Source organism: Catharus ustulatus, chromosome 22 (assembly GCF_009819885.2).
Source record: "Catharus ustulatus isolate bCatUst1 chromosome 22, bCatUst1.pri.v2, whole genome shotgun sequence".
Taxonomy (NCBI): Eukaryota; Metazoa; Chordata; class Aves; order Passeriformes; family Turdidae; genus Catharus; species Catharus ustulatus.
The window spans coordinates 6,337,350-6,357,293 of record NC_046242.1 but is presented as its reverse complement, the minus strand read 5'-3'; the positions used below and the strand labels follow the sequence as shown (position 1 = coordinate 6,357,293).

At 44.0% G+C, this 19,944-nt stretch overlaps 1 protein-coding gene across 6 annotated transcripts in view; it reads left to right on the top strand.

Annotated features, from left to right (window-relative positions):
* Positions 1–19,944, top strand: part of CUX1 (cut like homeobox 1) — a 268,976-nt gene that overhangs the window by 233,107 nt on the left and 15,925 nt on the right. For 5 of the 6 annotated variants that reach the window (XM_033077921.1, XM_033077918.1, XM_033077919.1 and 2 more), the window contains 2 exons: positions 43–307; positions 4,872–16,270. The exons of the other annotated variant lie outside the window; for it this stretch is intronic. In XM_033077921.1, the coding sequence (XP_032933812.1) occupies positions 43–307; positions 4,872–5,565 (959 nt within the window). In that variant the 3' untranslated portion in view covers positions 5,566–16,270. Of the gene's footprint in view, positions 1–42; positions 308–4,871; positions 16,271–19,944 lie in introns of those variants that run through there. 6 annotated transcript variants of the gene reach the window in all.

The following is a 19,944-nucleotide window of genomic DNA, read 5'->3' as shown; positions in this document are numbered from 1 at the left end:
TTTGTATTCAGCCGGGGCTGATCCAACATGCTTCTCTTGCAGCCTACATGAAACGGCGGCACAGCTCCGTCAGTGACAGCCAGTCCTGCGAGTCCTCGTCCGCTGGCATCGACTACAGCCAGGGTGCCAGCCCCCAGCCCCAGCACCAGCTCAAGAAGCCCAGGGTGGTGCTGGCACCAGAGGAGAAAGAAGCTCTCAAACGAGCCTACCAGCAAAAGCCATACCCATCACCAAAAACCATTGAGGAACTCGCCACGCAGCTCAACTTGAAAACCAGCACCGTGATCAACTGGTTCCACAATTACAGGTGTGTGACCTCCTACAGGTGTGTGACCTCTTACAGGTGTGTGACCTCCTGGGAGCCCTGCTCCTGAGGGAGGGCTTGGCTGGGCTTTGGTAGGTGCTGCTCTGCCTCAGAGGGCTGTGTCAGGGGGTTGTGCAAAACAAGCAGCTTTGACAGCAGGGAGGTTCTCACTAACACACTGCTAATGCTCCAGACTGATTCTAAGTCATCCCCGAGGAGCTGCAATACTCACATTGATGTAAGTAGTGCTTTTCAGCAGAAAGTCTGGCTTTTGGGGTGGGCGTGGATGTAGAGATGTCCACTGATGAATATTTATAAAGCCACTGCAGTAGGCAGGCTGCTGTGTCTGACTCACATGTCAGGTGTGTGGTGGGTGTTGTCCCTGGGTCACTGAATGGGGGTTTTTGGAAATGTCCTTTATTGGATGTCATCAGAATTGCCCTGCTCTCATTGTGCAATTTTCCTGCATCAGAAGAAAAAGAGGATTTTCTTTTAGGCCTTGAGTCACTGGGCTCTGAAAATAGGCACAGTGTTTGTGCTGTGTTTCTGGGAAGCTTCGTGGAGTCCTGAAGGACAGAGAATCAATAACCCCAAAGTCAGAGGGACTCCTGGAAGGGCCTGCAGTGCCAAGGCAGCCAGAGGGCAGGGATGGATGGGATATTGGGAAAGAATTGTTCCCTGTGAGGGGGACAGGCCCTGGCACAGGGTGCCCAGAGCAGCTGTGGCTGTCCCTGGACTCCTGAAGTGTTCAAGGCCAGGCTGGACAGGGCTTGGAGCCACCTGGGCTAGTGGAAGGTTTCCTTGCCCATGGCAGGGGGTGGAACAAGATGAGCTTTTAGATCCTTTCCAACCCAAACCATTCCAAAATTCTATGATTTATTTAATTGTTGTGATTAAATCGAGTCCCACTGTAATAAATTGTTGGTCTGTTCAGTTCCTTTCTTGTTTGAGGAGGAACCTTCTCCATATTTGAACCCCTGAAGTAGGTTTTGGCCTAGAGACAGTGATAAAAAGAGACAAGGCTGGAATAGCACATAAGAATTATAAGGATTTAAATAAACATATTATCAACTGTGCTTGGGATTCGAAGTCCTAATTAATGCAGCAGACTTTTCTCCAAGAAATTTGTGCTAATGAATATTGAACAGGTACAGTTAAGCTACCAGATTTAATACTATTCTGCTCCTTCACTCGGAGCCAGTAATGTTCCTAATTAGTCCAGATTGCTAAACTTGTTTGTTTTTCAAAACTGCTAACATTTAAAGGGTAGTTTTTCACTTTGGCCCTTCTCAGCTTTTACTGGGGAAGTTGCTGAAGCTAAAGCAGCAGAGTTTAATGAGCTGTCTCAGAAATACTGCACACAATAGTTAAATAATGTTTATAGTAAACAATACAGAATTTTTTAAAATCGAGTAATGATATTTACACTGAATTTCACTGCCTTGAATTCAGTACAGATGCAGCCTCTTTTCACTGCTCAGAGTTCTCCAAATGCAGGCCTCTTCCAATTCCCACTTGCAGGCAATTATACACAAGTTGGAGGGATGCCTATGAAAATATGTTCCCTTTGGCCTGACAGCAAAATGTGCTGTTGTCACTTGGGCAGACGAGCCTGGTGGCAGGTGTCACCTCCCTCGTCACCACGAGATCCCTGCCTGGGCGTGTGCTGCTCAGTGCTCCAGCCCCACCTTCCTGGGGAGGAGGTGCTGACAGCTGGAACCCACATCAAACCCCACACACTGGGGCTGGGGGCAGCACAAGGCTGAGCACTGACTGATCTGGGCCCGCTCCCAGATGTGCTGCTGGGACTCCAGGGCTTTCAAAAGCTGTCTCAAGCCTGTTCAGAGTCCTGTGTGCTCTGAGCACTGGAAAATCAAAACACAAACCTATTTTTTGTTTCCCTTGACATTAATTTTCTCAGCTGTCATGCATTTATTTCTCTTAAATCATGTGTAGGGTGTTGCAGAAGAGGGACAGGTTCCATGTTCTGTGAGGGGAGCAGGGTCTGACTGTTCTGCAGCTTGTATGTTATAAGAAATGGGTGTTCTTTCTTTCAGTCTTCTCTAGGCCATACTTAACTTTATCTCTTTTATACCCTCCTCAGCCATTTCTTTTCCAAACTGAAGAGTTTTTTATAGAGAAGCAATTCCATACCTCAGACCATCTGTGTGCTTTAATACTAAGTTTCTGTAGCTTTAGATAAGGGAAGGGCACAGATTTGGACAAGATTGTCTTGCTGTGTCTTGGGAATGCTGTTGCAGTGATGCCTTTCCTTTCAGATTCAGCCCAAATCTCACTTTCCTAAGGTGGTTGCTGCAGCAGGATCCACCTTTATATCCACCAGATGGAAAGTCAGCATTAGCATTTATTTCCTGCAGCAAAAAGAAAAGCTGAAAAAAATATCCTCAGTAGGCAAAGAAATAATTCACTTCAGAATATAAATGGGTATAAAGGATTTTGACATGTCTGCAAACTTCTCCAAGTCTATGGCTTTGCATTCATACCAGTCACAGAGCTCTCAGAATATACAATAAATACCCCTTGCTTTGCACTGGTGAAGCACATACAAGACACATCAGTTTGAGGCTCTGATTCTTAAGAATGGTACAAAAAAGGAGGAGGGAGGAATTTATATCCCACTTCACCTGTGGAAACTGGCACATAAACTCGGTAAGGCTGCAGAGATGATAGTACAGACACATCAGGAATGAAAATAGACTTTCTGGAATTGTAATCCAGCACTCTTGGACCCTAAATTCTGAGTGTATTTTTCAATGAACTCTGTGTTGTGCTGGTTTTGATGTTGTGTGAAGGCTTGTCCAGGGAGCTGCAGCAAATACCCAGATCTCTGATGTTTTGAGTTCCACTGGTGAAAGCCAGCAGGGTGTGTGGATGTCAAGGCCAACACCTTCCCTAAGAGGAATGCTCTCTGGAATCCTCTAGCTGCTGTCACCAGTTCTTCTTTACCATCAGAATTTAATTACTATGTTAATCAGGAGTCAGACCAGATTCCAGAGGCAATGTATTGGGTGTGAATTCCAGGGATTTCCACAGCCATGGTTTGATGTTTGCAGGGCTGTGGTCAGATTCTCAGTGAGGCTCAGTACCTGCTGGAGCTGAGGTATTTTAAATGCCAAGCAGGCACAGAGCTCTTACCAGCCTCCTCTCCTGACCTGGGGAATATTACAGAAGCACCATGTTCTGGATCAATGTCCATGCAGGGAGATTTTGGGCATAAATAGAGCCTGATAATCGATGTTGCAGGATGCATGCAGTTAATGGTAATAGAAAATTAATGTTAGCACCTGTGGGCTTCTGTTAGGTGAATGATATTCTCCTAGGGAAAATTACAGACCCCCTAAATCCTTCAGAAGTGTGGAGTCAGCGAGTACTACTGAAATACTCTGTTGCATTTCAAGTAAGTCAATAAGATCATTAGCTTCAAAAGCAGTATTCAGGTGGTGTTCTCCACTTAGCTGAATGTTTTTCTGTTGTGTGCTGTCTTCCATAGCACAGTTCAGGAAAAATAGAAAATCCTTACTGCCATCAGTGCTGGGACAGCATTTCACTTGTGGCTTGCAGGCCCCTTGGCAGTTCCCTGTGGCTGAAACCGAGAGTTTTTTTATCTTCATTCTGAAAAATACTAAGTTTTGGTAAACTCTCCCCAGGCCTGTGGTCCCAGCCCTGACCCAGGATCAATGAGGCTCCCTCTTGGTTATAAATCAGGACTTAAATGGTGTTCATCACTTCTCCTATGGATACAGCAGGACAGAGAAGGGGTTAGCCCAGACCCTAAGGTTTTTCCATAAACTTTTCTGTACTTGTGAGAATTTTGGGAGCTCCTAAAAAGAGAAGGAAGAGGGAGGAAGGGCTGAGTTCAGTGGCAGAGGTGGTGTATTTGGGGTATGCATGCACACCAGGCAATTCTACCCACACATGGAGTGCAGTCATTCCTATGAAAGGCACTGCTTGGCTTGTCACTATTCATGTTCTGAAATCGATTTTTTAAATAAAAAATGAGGCAAAAGTCAGACTAGCTCATAGACTGGCAGCCTGTCACTGGCTGGGATTTCTCACAGTGCTTTCAGCACAATGGACTTGGTTTCATCTTCATTTCTCCTCGCTGTCCAGGAGCACCAGGGGGCTTGTCCAGCTTTTTCCTGGTTTATTCTTTGTTTAGACAGACTGACTCATTTCTGGTAGAAATCTGAATTGTTTTGTGCTAGCAATCCACTTTATTCTGGATCTCTCAAAACCATATTCATATTTTTTTTTACAAATATTAACTTCTCACCAGGGCAGTGGTGGAGTCACCACTCCTGGAAGCATTCAAAGGAGTCAGTGCAGCCCTTGGCAGCAGGGTTTGGTGGTACTTGGTTGGAAATTGGACTCGATGTCTCAGAAGTCTTTTCCAGCCTTAATGATTCCACAAAGAAGCATTTTTAGTGGAGTCAGTGATCTCAGAAGTCTTTTCCAGCCTTAATTCCACAACAGGGCATCTTTAGTGGCAGTGGGGGCTTCTCCTTGCCGCCCTGGCCGACTCACATCCCTCTCCCCTGTCTCCTAGGTCCCGCATCCGCCGGGAGCTGTTCATCGAGGAGATCCAAGCCGGGAGCCAGAGCCAGGCGGGCTCGAGCGACTCCCCTTCGGCCAGAAGCAGCAGGGCAGCCCACAGCTCCGAGGGGGACAGCTGCGACGGCGTGGACGCCGAGGGCCCTCCCGACGGGAAGCCCAGCGGCCCCGAGGCGGACGAGTTGAGCAGCGCGGCCGCCAAGTCTCAGGGAGGGCCCGCCGAGCCGGCTTTCGAGGCGGGGGAAGAGGCACTGCGAGGCGCCAGGCCCTCGGAGAGAGCGGAGCCCGAGAGCCTGGAGGACACCGACGACGAGGGCCGGCTCCGAGCGCCGCGCCAGAGCTCCCCGCCGCGCCCGGGAGACGCTCTGGAGACACTGCCAAACTCTGCCACGGAAGGGGATGCCTCTACCTCAGCTGCCTCCACCTCAGTCCTTACGGGGGAGAGCTCCTACAAGTCAAAAGAAAGTTCAGAGAAAATCTCCAGTGTGCCAAGTACGAGCTCGACGCCGGCCGCAGGCTCGCAGAAAGCCAACTCTCTGCAGAGCTTGTTCGGCTTCTCGGAGGCGGCGAGCTCCAGGAACACGCGAGACAGCTCCCTGAGGAAAAAGAAAGCGGCCAACTTGAACAACATCATCCACCGCTTGGAGAAGGCCGCCAGTCGGGAAGAGGCCGTCGAGTGGGAGTTTTGAGATTAAACTGGCCCAACTCGGGAGAGCTGGGAAGTCAAACTGGACCTCTACTGGTTTTATTGTGTTCGCACTTAACCGCCCTGCGGGCCACAGGGCAAAAACGCCATAGGCCAAGGTGCATATAGAAATCAAAAAAAGAAAAAAAAAAAAGGAGCGTTAAGCCCAATTTATGTTTGTGTTTTCGAGGAAGAAAACTGAAATGTGTAGTCAAGCTTTTTTGTACCCTGAAGTGTTTTTATTATTGCCCTAAGTGATTTCCACAATTTCTGGAATAACTCATACAGCTTTGCCTTGTGCCCTCCTCTTTGGTGTGGGGCTTTAAAAAAATGAAAAACAGGAAAAAAAAAAAACTAAAAAAAAAAAATCTTAAAAAAAAATCAAACCCACATATTAAAAGGGGGCTTTTTATCTGCCATCTAATGGCTACAGAGCGATAATACACTATTATCTTCTTAAACCAGGAAAAAAGGGGAGATTTTTCAAGAAAAAGAAAAAAAAAGAAAGTTTTTTGTAGCTGTTCAGTTGCCACTAAGAGATTGCACAGTCAACCGACTCTAAACACACTAGTTTGGATTCCTACATATTTTCAAGAAAAGAAAAGAATCTTGTTGTTTGAAACTTTGAATTAAAAAAAAAAAACACATTTACTCCACATATTTTTTAACAAAACAAAAAAAAAGTCACATCAGGAAAATATCTTAATTTGTGGTAGCTGACTTAGTGTTTTCTTGTAAGTGAAATAGAATATTGACACGTAGTGCACATTGTTTCATAGCTTTAACTGATTCTGGTCTTTTGCAGCCCAGAATTTGTTTAATACACTCCATTTTAGGCCAAATCAGGACAAAAAAAAAAAAATCTGAATCTAGGTATTTTATAATCTGCTTTTTAACCTCTAACCACAGAGCACGCTGATCAGACCTCATATCTGGGAGGTTTAGGAGACAACTTAGAAGCAGCATGTACTTGATCATTTCACTTGGTTCGTAGTGTACAGGATTTCCTTTCAGCAAAGACAGATCGCTCCAAAAACGTTGGCCAGTAACATTTCAGCCTGCTTCTCGGGGGCCTAGCCCGTATCCCGAACATTCAGCTAACCTGGAATCCTTGGGAGTGCAGCTCACGTGTCCGGTTGCTGTCACACACCACTAAGAGGGACTGGAGCTGCCGCAGACCCAGCCCTTTTCCTGCTGTTGGTGGCCATTTACTGACTCTTCCCACCACGAGCACTGATTTTAAATACGTTTTAGTTGTGGGAAGCTCCTTTTTTTTGCGTGGATAAAGAGTACATGGCAATGACCAGACGGGCTCTTACCGGGGTGGAAGCAGCCCAAGCTCGAAACCAAAACCTTCGTGCTCTCGAATCCCAGTGCAGCCCGTTCTGCCCTGCAGAAATCCAGCCTTTTCCCATTATTTTATGCACAGGTTAGGGCTGATCAAAGTACAAATCCAATTCTAACTTGTCTCTAACTCCTCCTGTTGTCTATATGTATATGCGTGAGCATAGAGGTGTGTGGAAGGATGTGTGTGCGTGGGTGTGTGCGTGCAATTTTATACGTCTGTGTATTTTCTTACGTACTTGTGCACACATAGAGTGCATTACTGCCACCTTTTTTCGATAAGCTGTTTTATCAGTTATGGCTTCTACAAGTTTGCTAATTTAGACTCCTTTATTGCCATATCTTTAAAACTAACAATAGATGATTTCGGAATATATATATATATATAAATATATATATATATAATTTTTTTTTTGCTTATTTATAGGTGCTGTATTTTATTATCTGATTGTTAGGAAGGGATGAAAGGGGGCAAATATTCTTTAGAGGGATAGACTGCCGGCAGTATTGGGTATAATTTACAAGATGTAGTTGTCATACTGTATATTATTGATTGAAGACTTTTTTGACCGTATTGTGTATCATTGAACTTTTGTCTTAGGTCAGCATCTTTTTGATGACACTTTAATGGTGCATTCATTACTTCTTAAGTTTAATTAATATTACTTTTCTGATTTTGGGGGAGGGAGGGATGGGGGAGAGGAGTTCCGACTTTAAAGGTATGTTCCCAATATTACACCTCAGTGTGCTTGTATTAATTCATTAGTAGGATTTTTGACTGTAAGATGTGAAACCACATTTCTTGCATGATGTTTTAGAACTTATGTATTTCATTTACAGTCTCTTAACATGCAACAGCAGCACTTAGCGCAAGTTTTCACAAATTTAAGAATCAGTACACTAAAATCCATCCTTCTCATGACTAAGGAAAGAAGGCTCTAGGAGGCTGAAAGGCAGGGATTTATTTCTGATTTTCACTGCTAGCTGTTTCAGGATTCCTCCTTGGGTAACTGGGGACTCATGATGTGAAAGTAAAGCTGAGGAGCGGGGAGAGAGCAGCTACCCCTTTCTGTGATGAGCTGGGGGACAATTGGCAGTGACAGACACCAGGGCTCCCAGTGTGGGAAGGGGGTGAAGCCAAGGGTGAGCTCTCTGTACCTGTCCAGTGTCCTGCTCTGACTTCCAAAGCACAGCTCCATGGATAAACACGTCCTGCTAGGAGTTCACATACCTTAGTACAAGTCACAACGAGCTGCGTCTCCAGCCAAGAGCAAAACTTCTGCCCAGGAGATGCAGATATTTTTCTTAGGTTCTTTAATTATTTTTATTTTTTTCTTTGTTGTTGTTTGGTTCAGGTTGGGTTTTTTTAATTAATTCTAGGCAATACACTTGCCAGTCTGTTCCTACTGTCCTTGTCTGCTGATTTGAGACCCAGGTGCTGGATGCAGTCAAGTGGTTACTCTCAGCTTTCTCCATAGTGAGGATTTTTTTTCTGTTTGATGATTTTTATTTTTTTTTAAGTTAATATTCCCCAAACTGTTCTTGTGCCTGTGTCTATCTGATTGCATTCCATGATGCTTACTGAGAGCTCTGGCTGCACTGTACGACAGCAGAACTGTATTCACAGGTCGCATGCAAATGCAGCACTTAAGGTCAATCTCTCTTCTTAATAAGCAATACGTAAGTGCCTTGAAACATATCTTCCTTTCCTTTTTTTTTTTCCTGTTTATTTTTGGTTTGCTTTTCAGGTTTCCACTAGTTCTTTAGGATTCTTTAGCGTCCGCCCAGTTTTTAATGCTGTAATGATTTTTAAAGAGCATATCTGTAGCTTGCCCTAGAGGAAATCTTTCTTTCATAACACTAACTGTTAATTCTAAGCTCCATTATTCCATTTGAGTCATGTAATTTTGCTGGATAAAGACAGCGTTCAGAAGTCAGAAGTCACTCCATCCTGCCAAGCGTTGTCATTGGGATCTATTATAAAATTAATCAAATAAAATGCTGTCAGTATTTCCTATATTTTTGGCACTTTATTAATGGCTTAGCTCCTTTTGCTGTTTCATATTTAATGATCTGTGTTGAATGTGGATTAGCCTGCTGAGATGCTGTTGGGGTGATCCCTGCCCAGAGTCCCTCTGGGCTCTCGCTGAGCCCTGGTTGGAGGGCAGGGGCTGAGGAGCACCCTCAGACCTGGAGCTCAGACATGCTGCCAGGGTTTGTCCTGGAGTTTAGCCAAGGTCACAGCTGCTTTTCTGTTCAGTGGAGAGTAGGATGGATTAGTTGAACTACTGCTGAGGTTCTCGGGTTGGACATGAGTTACTGCTGGTGTTTCCCCCGGTTTAGAGGCTGAGCTTACACTGCACGGTGTGAGCGATAGTTGGGATCAATTTGGAACTCACCCTTGGGAGGAAAATGTGCTTTGGAATAACTTTTTTTTTTTTTAACTTAATTCAAAGGATAAAAAGTTGAAGGAGAAGAAATGCCAAAGAGCAGCACTGTGGCTGTCATCCCTTGGGTGCTGAATGTGGGAAAGGTGTGACATGGAGCTCATCTCACAGGGCAGGAGAGCCCTCCTTGCTGACATTTCTTTTTCTGATGGATAAAAGCACAGGCAGTTTTCAGGAAATCCATCATGCCAGAGTCTGTTTTTCCTGAGGTTCTTTAAAAGCATTTTATTTTCTCTCTCTCTCTTTCCAGTTCCATGCTCTTACCAATGCTGTGCATGAAGGGCCAGGGCTGTTTTAATAGAAATACATTTCTATTGCAGTTAAATTGTTGATTTTTCTCTCTGGATGATTAGGGAAGGAAAAAAGTGCAGTGCTTTGTTTGCTAAAAGCCAGGAAAGAGTATCCCATGGCAGAAGGGTCATGCAGTGGGATTGTCAATACACTTCCATTTTTCAGGATACATATTTCAGACAAAAGCATTGCAGATGTTTATTGACAGAAATGCATTTAATTACAGTTGCTTTTGATGCCATAAAATTTGACCATTTTATTTATTTATTGGTGAAATGCCTATAAATAGAGCCACCCTTTAAAGGAACCCATATCAGTGCACTCTGCACATATCATGAATTAGTGAATCCTTAGGTAATAAATTCCTTGCTGTAATAGGAAAGATCTGTATTACAGTTAAAAAGAAAAAAAGTATGTGCCTTTCTCATTAGCTAAAAGATCTCTGCATTATTTTTATGTAACTTGTTGATATGGGATTGGTGTAGAGCAATCATGAACACCATGATCACAAACACCACAGAATTCTATGCAATATTTTCCAATCCAATTACTTAAAAGTCACTATTTTTCAATCCTTTAACAGGAGAAATAGTAAGTTAGAGAAGTTAATCATTCTGGTGGTAATTCAAACTGCAAAGCTGATAAATTGACATAAAATAGGATTGAGGGACACGTGACAAATTAATGTGATGAAATAATGGAAAATGCTAACAGTGGTTGCAGTCCCTACAAGCACAGCTGCTGTCAGAAGTCTGTCATCTCCCATTTTAAAATTAATAATTTCCAGTATTCTTAAAGCTTTCATGAATAAGAATGCTCCTGGCAAAAACAGGGCAGGTGAGAAATAGGGAAAAAAAATCACATTTTGACCATATAGAAATTATGAGAATACATGATAAAAAGTAATTGGGTTTGGACATTTGCACTTGGATCCAAAATGTTTTATTTCAGTTGCTATGCCGCAGTAATCTGTGCCTTCAGCAGGGTTGTGAGAGATCAGTAGCTTGGCAATTAGTTGCAGACTGAAAGTGGAGTGGTGACATTTTTAACCTGCACATGGTGGGCACTATTTTCACTTCATTTGTGTCTCTTCCTACAAAGGAGTTTCTGAAATTCTCTCTGATTTGCTCCTCACCCAGTGGCTGTTCTCTGTCTTCAGCCACCCAGTGTGGCCCAGCTCCTCTTGGAGACTCAGAAGCAAGAGGAGAAGAAGGAAAGTTGGTCCTGAGGTGGGGATTGGATTTAACATTCCCTGAAACCAAGTCAAGGCTTTCCCATGAGTGTGGGGCAGTTTTGGCCCTGGTGTGACCAGCTGGTTGTAGCCTCTTACCCTGAAATTTAACTCACATGGCTAAAACATTGGCAAAGCAGGACTGGGTTGATTCCTGTGTTGTTCTGCCTTCCCCTTTCTGCTCTGTGAACATCAGCATTTTCTTTGTATTGCATATACAATCAACTTTTCTGAGAATTTAAAAATTCTATACAAAGGAAAGACCTTCCCCTCCCTGCCCCAGCAGTTTAAAGTCTGGATTTAAATTGCAAGGAGAATCACTGGCATGGGAAGTACAAGATCTGAATTTCTTTTCTGATATAACCTTTGTAGTTCAAAAGGGGTCTAGCAGCCCCTGTCTCCTTCACATATATTTGAGCTCTAAAATGTAGAAATATAATTTCACCAATTTCTTCTTTCTTCCCCATCTCTTTTATAGGATATATTGACTATGCCATATATAAAGTATAGTTAATAATGGACTTTATGGCAAGAAAAGCTCTTTATGCCATGCCTAGGGACAGATTTGTCCTACATGACCAGGTCATGGACTATACCCTACCCTATTAATATGCAAGGATAAAGTGGTTTTATGCTCTGAACATGAAATGTATCCTTTTGGAGAAGATTAGCATCAGGCCTGTGCACTTATGTTTTCAGAAAGCCTTAAAAACAGGTGTGTAAGTGGTGCCATCTCTGTCCTCAGGGATGATTTCCCCCCAGCCAAGTGGTACTGTGGCATATTTAATAGCAGTTATTAGTTATAAGGTCATTTTCCAGTTGAAGAAAGTCACTCATTTAACTTTATTAGTGAGCCCCTCACCAGCATCCTCTGTACAATCCAGGACCTGCTTTTCCCGAGACCTGGGCATCTGAATCCATCCCAAAATCCTTGGCTCTCTGGAAATCTGTGTTTCTACAACTCTTGTGAATGGAAAAAAACCCTGATGGGATTCCTGGGCTTGATTGTCATTGCTATTCACAAACATCTTCTGGCACTGAAGTGCATTAAAAGGAAATGCCTCCTTTTAAAAAACTAATAATATTATTGTATTTTTTTCTTGTCCAGCTCTTCTGTAAAGGTCAATTCTGCCACTTTCAAGCTTGCTTTACTCACAGTGATGTTGGGAGATTTTAGCCATGGTTCTGTAGATTTCCTATTATTAAAGCTGTTGCTTTCATCACATCAGTTCAGTTTCTTTGGACTTTGAACCAGCTGAGTGCAGAGAGCAATTGAATCCTTAACCATAACAAAACAATGCAGGATCAGTGCAGCAAAGTGAGCACCCCTGTGAGCTCGTGTCTTTGGCTTTCTGTTGGAATTCCAGAGATATTTGTAATACATGGTACAATCTTCATCCAAAGTTCTTTGGAAATGGAGAGTCATGCCCGGAATTTCCTGCTGTTGTGGTGCCACCCCTGATTTTTGCACAGTTCCTGTGTAATTCCTGGTAGTGTCACAACAGCACAGCCTCTCTCTTGACAGCAGAACAAGAGTTGTGTTCTCTTCTGTCTGTGTGGGTAATTAATAGGCATTTTTGGGAGTTGTTAAATGTGTCTCTGTGCATCATTCCAGGGTGGAAAAGCCCCTCTGTGTATTTAGCAGTTGTGTGCTTGGTCTTAATGGTGCAGCAGAATTGCTGCAGCCAAATTTGTGAAATCATTTGGGATGTAGGTGAGCGAGGGTTTAAACCAATATGTATTTTAATGGGCAGAGGATGCCATTCCCCACTTGTCAGATCCATTCCCTGCTGTAAAGAGGGGATTAGCCACTGAAGAGACCAGGCTGCTGGAGATGGCATGGGTTTAACTAATGAGGACAGGGAAGATCATGCTCAGAATACATAAAAATTATCCCAAGGGTCTGAGATGTGCAAGAGCCAAGGAGCTGGAAAGGAGGGGTCAAACCTTGTCTATAGGTTTAGCTTCCTGCAGGAAGTTCATATCCCAGATATTTTCACGTCTTGTTCTCTCTCCTTTATCAATGTACAGTGGACAGTGAAGACATTTAAAACAATCACAAAACCAGCTGATGAAGTAAATTCAAGCCAAGTATGGAATTAAAGCAAGCAGCTCAGCCTTGCTCTCCCTTAGCTGAAAATTCAAGTATTAGGAATGAGGTGGAACTTTTCTGTTAGGCAGCTCCTCTTGGAAGGCGAGTGTGCTTTCAAGAGAATAAATAAAACCTGGCACTTGACTTGCTCTGAAGTACAATCTTGTCTCCAAATAGCTAGGAAAAATATTTTTGCAATCAGTCTTTCAATCAGACTTCCCTGGCTTTTATTAGCTTGTGTTGGACCCTTTGTGCTGTTTTGATGTGTTATTTATATGTGGGTAAGTTATTACTAGCTTTAAAAGTGTTTCCAAAGTATCTGGTTACCTCTGGATGCTGGTGCAGGTGATAACAGGGAGTACTTGAGCATCTGGTTTGGAAAGGAGGAGCGTGAGGAATAAGCAAGGTCACATCTGTATTATACTTTTCCTTTTCCTTGATCAGGGCTTCCATTTCCTTCTCACCCTCTCTAGAGAGATGGAGTTCATGGGTCATTCCTTTTTTTCTGTGGGAGAAAGATTTAAGTCAAGCTTGATTTTATTTTCACTCCATAGGCATATCATCAAAATCCTGTATGTTGCCACATTTCCCGTTAAGTCTTTAGGTTTTGCTTCCTGAAATTCACTCTTTCACTTTCTCTACTTGGAAAGCTATGTGCCTTATTTCCTAATCTCTTCGTGGAGAATAATCTAAAGCACAGTGATCTGGCTTGCAGCATTCCCAGCCGCTTTTCCTTTTCTTTTGGAGGGGGGAGCAAACACTGCAGGAGCATCCCAGTGTCCCAGCACTGGCTCGTCCAGCACTGTGTGAGGAGTTTTTGTGCAATAGAAACTCTGGGTCCGTGTCTGGGGGGTTCCTGTCCCACAGCCAGCCAGGCAGAGCTCTACTTCAGGAGAATTCACATTCCTGGGGGGAAGGAAGAGCCCACATCCCTGTGGGTTGGTTCCAGCAGTTCCTGGGGTAGGACTCAGCAGCTGATGCTCGCAGGGCTCGGTCTCACCCCTGTGCTCGTGGGTCTGGGAGTGTGCAAGAACCCCCAGTGCCCTCCAGCTGTGGCAGCTCCTTTGTGCCACCAGTCACACCTGCTGTCCCCATTGCCATGCCCAGGGCTGTGCTGGCTCTGGCTGTGAGGCACTGTCGAGTCATTCCAGTCAGGATTTGGTTTTGTGCAGAGCAGGCTCCCCCCAGCCCTTCCCGAGCTCGCTCTCTCTGCAGCATCAGGTGAAACACACAGAGGTGGTTTGTGATTAGGACAACAATCTAATATTTCCTATTTATGAGATTAATTTTTAACAGTTTCTTTTTTTGTCAAGGTTTGGGGTTTTTTTGTGTTTCTTGGATGTAAACACAACAGGAGTATTTACATATCATTGGTTTGGGTTGGAAGGGAACTTAAAGCTCATCCTGTTCCAACACCTTCCACTAGACCAGGTTGCTGTCCCCTAAATGGATGTTGGAGAAAGCTTGGGATGTCCTAGAGATGGAGCAGGTGGTGTTGGCTCATAGTATCCATATCGTTGTGCCCCTGTTGTGTTTTCTAGAGCAATCTTCTTTTTTTTTTTAAGGAAAAAAAAAAGTATTTTATCTAAATGCCTAATAAATAATATTATTTAAATAGTTTTAAAAATAATTTAGGACTGAGAATAAGAAGCCTCAGTTGTGAGAGAAGAGACTTAAAATATACAGAGAGAGAAAATACCCTGAGCCTCCTAGAGCCTCTACTGAGAATTTGCTAAAGACGCAGAGCCCCTGGTCAGAGCACATTGCAATTAACTCACAAGTGTTCATTTAAAATGAGAGACTGGTTTCCTGTGATGTTCATCTTTGTTGGCATATGTTTGACTTTCTGAATTCAGAGCTAATTTCCTTCTCATTCAAAAGTTGGTCAAGGAAAAAAAAATTCTAAAAAGGTAAAAAATAATAATTCACCTTGTGCAGCAGCAACTTTTCCTGGTGTGAGCTCTGGAAATCCACATTGTGCATTTTCTGTGGCACAGAGGGGTGGTTCAGTTGTGCTGCCAGGTCGAGATGTGTTCAGACAGGCTTTTCCCTGGCGAGGTGGCCCTGGGGAGCAGCAGAAAAACCAGAGTGCAGCCCCAAATCCAGCCCATCCCGGGGGGCACGGGCCAGGCTCCAGTGCCAGCTCCCCCCTGGCATGGGCAGAGGGGAAGGTGCTGGGCACTGCAGGGCACAGCACCACTTCTGGGGCTTGGGAAGCAAATTTGCACTTTGCCTTTTGAGGGTGTCCCACTAAAAAAAACCCACAATAACCATCCGGCGAATTTCCCACATCAGGTTCATTTTCCTTCTGGTGTAGTCCAAAAAGAAACTGAAAATCAGAGTTTAAAATGCCCTAGTGTAAGTGTTGGATCAGCTCTGCCAAACAAAAGGTTGTTCCTCTTGGAATACTCTATGCATTTCTGTGGTGAAAAGCATTTTCTCCCATTCCTTGCTGGAAATGCTGTGAGAATGTCACACGTACAAATCTGGACGTCGATCCCAAAGCAGATGGAGGCTGGGGAGGGGGGGATGTTCTTTTTTTTCTTCTTTTCTCTTTTTTTTTTTTTTTAATTGTTTCCCTCATGTCCCTTTTCATTTTTATTTTTTTTTAATTAAAAAATTAACTCTTTGCATTTGTGCAATAACTACTTGCCATGAGAATGGGCAGACCTTGGAAATGCCCCGACTACTAACACAGCACAAGATGAACTCGAACAGAAAGTGGTGTACTTTTTCCTGAGAACTTTTTTTTTTTTTTTTTAATAATAAGCTCAGTTTTTACCCCAGTGTATTGTGGTGTCTTACATTTTTAGCAGTATTTTATATTTTTTCTGTAACGCACTAAGTCTTAGATGTTTTTAGAGCTTGTTTGTTATATTCACAATCACGGATTTTAAAAAAGAAAAAAAAGAAAAAAAAAAAAAAGATCCTCACAAAGACCCAATTGACCAAAAAAACAAAAAAAGTGTCATTTTTTTTTTGTACAAGTAGCTTTGAGAAGCCCACATTGTGTTGCTGTGACTCATCTTTTGTAACATTTTATTTCTTGGTATTTGTTTAAACATAAAAAGTAAGAGTTTATCTGGCTGGCAGTGCAGGGCAGCGCTCCCTCGTCAGCAGACGGCATTGTTTCTGTCTTTGTTTGGTTTAGCCATAAAATGTTTGTTCTCAGCACTGTACAACGGTCCCTATATGATATGGAGAAGCAATATCACTGTATGAAACTCACACGATGTATTATTATTATTATTCACTAGCACCCTAGGTGTGATAATTGAAGTAAATATCTTTTATACAAACACAATTCCGCGTGGGCTGTCTTTATTGAGGTGAGACCTGAGTCCAAGCAGCAAACATTTACATTGTGCTTCTGGTTTTGGTGATGCCCAGAGGGATCACAGGGATGGTTTGGTGGCATTTGTGTTTGGCCAGGGGAAGAAAATTTATTTTTTGTGTATCAGTTCCTATGGGGAGTGTGTGTGTGTTTCCAGTACTTTAAATATTGAACTGTTAGATGTCCAAAATGTTCAGTGAAATCCAAGTGTGGCCATTGCTGCTGCAGTCAGTGTGAGGGGGGCACACCCAGCTTCACAGACAGAAAATATTTGGGTCTGACACTGCCAAGGGGGATTGTTTTGAGCACCACAGCAACATATCAACTAATTAAAAAGGAGAAAGTCAGTTACCTGAGGTCAGAAATGCTTTAGATTCAGAAATGGAAATGTCAAAGAATTTTCCCAGATATTTGGCTCACTGTTTATTTTTACAGATCCTTTATGGGAAAAGAAATCCCTCATTTAGTGCCTTATGGGATGTTCCTATAAATACTCTCAGTATTTACAGAGTGAGGAGTTTGGGAAGGAACAGATGCTGTAATCTGTCAGTGGGATTATGTTTTTAGGAGCAGTGGAAGAAATCATTTTTGGATGCTCTGGGTGTCAGGCAGAGGATGTGTGTGTCTGTGTCTGTGCTTACCTGGGTGCTCTGCTTTCCCTGGCGTGCTCATGTCTGGTTTTTGTGAATTGAAGGTGATTTTGGGGGACCTACTTTGATTTCCCCATCTCCTGCAGTGCATCCCTGTGCTGCTGTGTGCCCCCTGCCAGGAGTTTCCTGTGGAATGGGAGTTTTGGAGGGCCAGGATGGATATTTGCTGTGGTTCTGTCCTGGAGAGCAGGGCTGGGATTTCCCACCCCAGTGAGGGTGGCACTTGCTCCAGCTCCACGTTGGTGTCCAGTGTGTGACTTTGCCACCTTTAGTTCTGCAGGCAAGGGGGAATTCTCCTCAAAATGTACTTAAAATGCTGCTTGAATGCCTTCATTTCATGACAAATGTGCATTTTCTGGTTTTGAAGTGTCTGTGACAGGTTGTTCCACAGGATGGAAACATTTATGGTTTAACACTTTTTTTCCCCCTTCTCTTTTAATAACTAGTCCAACTGTTGATTGCTATAAATGGTAATATTGTGTATAATTTGACCCTAATTTTTTAAATCTTGATGCTAAACAGCTAGACTTTTAAAATGCTATGCCTCAGGTAGGTTAATTTGTGTGTTTGTAACCTGCACTTTTCTTCAGGTGATATCAGCATGAAACTCCTAAAATGCCACACATGGTCATAAAGCAAAGGGTGTGTTAAACTTGAGAAAGCACTGACCTGGAGAAGGTTCACAGTAGCTCAGAATTTTGCATTTGGGATAAAGCCAGGATGTTCTCTCAAGCCTGAATCTCAAAAAGTTGATTTGGGGAAGTTAGGAAGACAACCCAAACCACAAGGAGAGAGGTCAGGAGCAGACATTCATGGTCTTCCATGGAGATTGTTGCATCTTCCACCATAACTTTATTGGGGCAGCCCTTCAAAAGGATGTCAAAATTCTCTCTTTCTGGGAGAAGTGTAAGCTGTGTGTTCCCAAAGACCTTTACTTTGAACTGGGACATGACTCTGAGTTCCTGCTGGGGCTGCATGGGTGAGGTTGGCATAGGAAATGTTACAGGGATTTGCTGGATTGATGGGAAAAGTCCTTGGGAGCAGGAATAAATTCACACCTCAGTGCCAAGGTCCTGGCTGTGCTCCTGCTCCACCATCAGTGAGAGCCAGTTTGACTTTCAGTGGAAAAGGAATATTTTTTCACATGGCCAGGTAGGAAGCTGTGAGTGGCTGACCTGGTGCTTTTGAGCCCCACTTCTTTCCATTTGGAAATGCTGTCATTCTCTCCCCAGTATTTGTGTTTTAATGGAAGTGGTGAAGGAATTGTGTACTTGCCAACAGAGGGCTTCAGAAAACATGATTTGATTACAGCAGAGCATTTTATTTTCTTTTTGCTCCAAGCTATGGGAAACTGATAAGAAAATTCAAACTGTTTTCTTGAACTCTTCCAAGTTACCCATGTAATTATCTTAGTACCCTTGGAAATAATCCCTTCTTGTATGAAATCTCTCTCCTTACAGGGTGAATTTATTAAACAGAACTGGGTTTCTTTGCTGGGGGCTGTTTATTTTGGAGTGGTTGGGCCAGGAGGAAGGGGAAGGAGAAATCCTTCAAACCTTCTGTTCCCAGCAGGCCCTCAAAATCTGAAAAGAAAGGGAAGAAAGCAGGGGAGGGAGAAGAAATCTTGCCTGCACCTCTTCTGGCAGCAGCTGGCAGAGAAACCCAGAGAATGGGAAGGAGCCCCCAGAGAGTCATGGAATGGTTTGGGTTGGAAGGGACTTTAAAGGACCCCTCCCACTGTCCCAGGCTGCTCCCAGCCCTGTCCAGCCTGGTCTTGGGCACTGCCAGGGATCCAGGGGCAGCCACAGCTGCTCTGGGCACCCTGTGCCAGGGCATCCCCACCCTCATCATAAAAATCCTTCTTCCTTAGAACTCTCCTGGGCCAGCCCTCCTTCAGCTGGACACCATCACCCCAGGTCCTGTCTTGCTGCAGTTTGGTGCCTCCTTCTCTCTTCCCAAGGCCGTTTTCCAGGCTGGCCCTGAGGCTCACAGAAGGATGCTGATGTTTTGGAATGTGTGGCAGCAGGGGTGAGAGGACTTTTCCCTGTGCTCCCAGCCCTTTGTCACTTGGGCAGCTGAAGTCTCAGATGTTGCTCTCAGGGTGTTGGACATCATCTTCTCTCTTCTTGTCCCAGTTTTCTCTTGTCTCTTTGGAAGTACAACTGGGTAGGGCTGTTCTTGCTGCCTTCACTGGTGCCAATCCAAGCCCTTGCTGTCTGGGACTGCTCATCTTCTGTGTCATCCCACTGATGGTCTTGTTGTCTTCTCTTACAACTCTGTCTGCAGAGAAACCTCATCTCTGCACTCCTGGAGCTTTTCCAGGCCTGGAGACCTGGGAGATTGTGCTAGAACTTACAGGTGGCTTTCAGAGATGTCATCATTCCTTTCCATCCTCTCCTTGCTTTTCCTGCCCTGCAGAGGGTCTGAGCAGAGAATGCCCCATGGCAGGTACAGATGGACCAGGACAGACCAGAAGCAGCCCTGCAGGCTGAGATGATTCCCAGACCAATAACCCCAGGAGCTCTTGGAGGAGGTCTTGAGTGACCTTTCCTCTCTCTCTGGAGATTTCTATAAAAGTTGCTTTAAAATGTCCCAAGAGCCCAACTCTTTTGTGTTTCTGTTGTATTGGTGAGATCTCTGGAGCATTTGATCTTTACTATCTTTATTTACTCTGGGGACATTTTTGGAGCAGTACAGTCACTTTAAATAACAGTGATTTTTCATTGCCTCATGGGAGGTGAGCTGCACCTCAGCAGAATCTCAGCTGGGCTTTAGCACTAGAACCTGCTCTTCAGCCTTTACTTTGGGCAGATTTGCACCTCAGAGCCCACAGACAGGGCTCTGGTGACTTGCAGATAGAAATATTCAATCACTCCCTGCCTCCTTGTGGTGTCTCTCAGCCTGCTGACAGCTCCCAGCAGTGGTGGCCCCAAGGAAAAGGCTGTGCATGAAGTTGAGGTGCATTGAGTGACTCCCACACACTCTGGGCCAGGC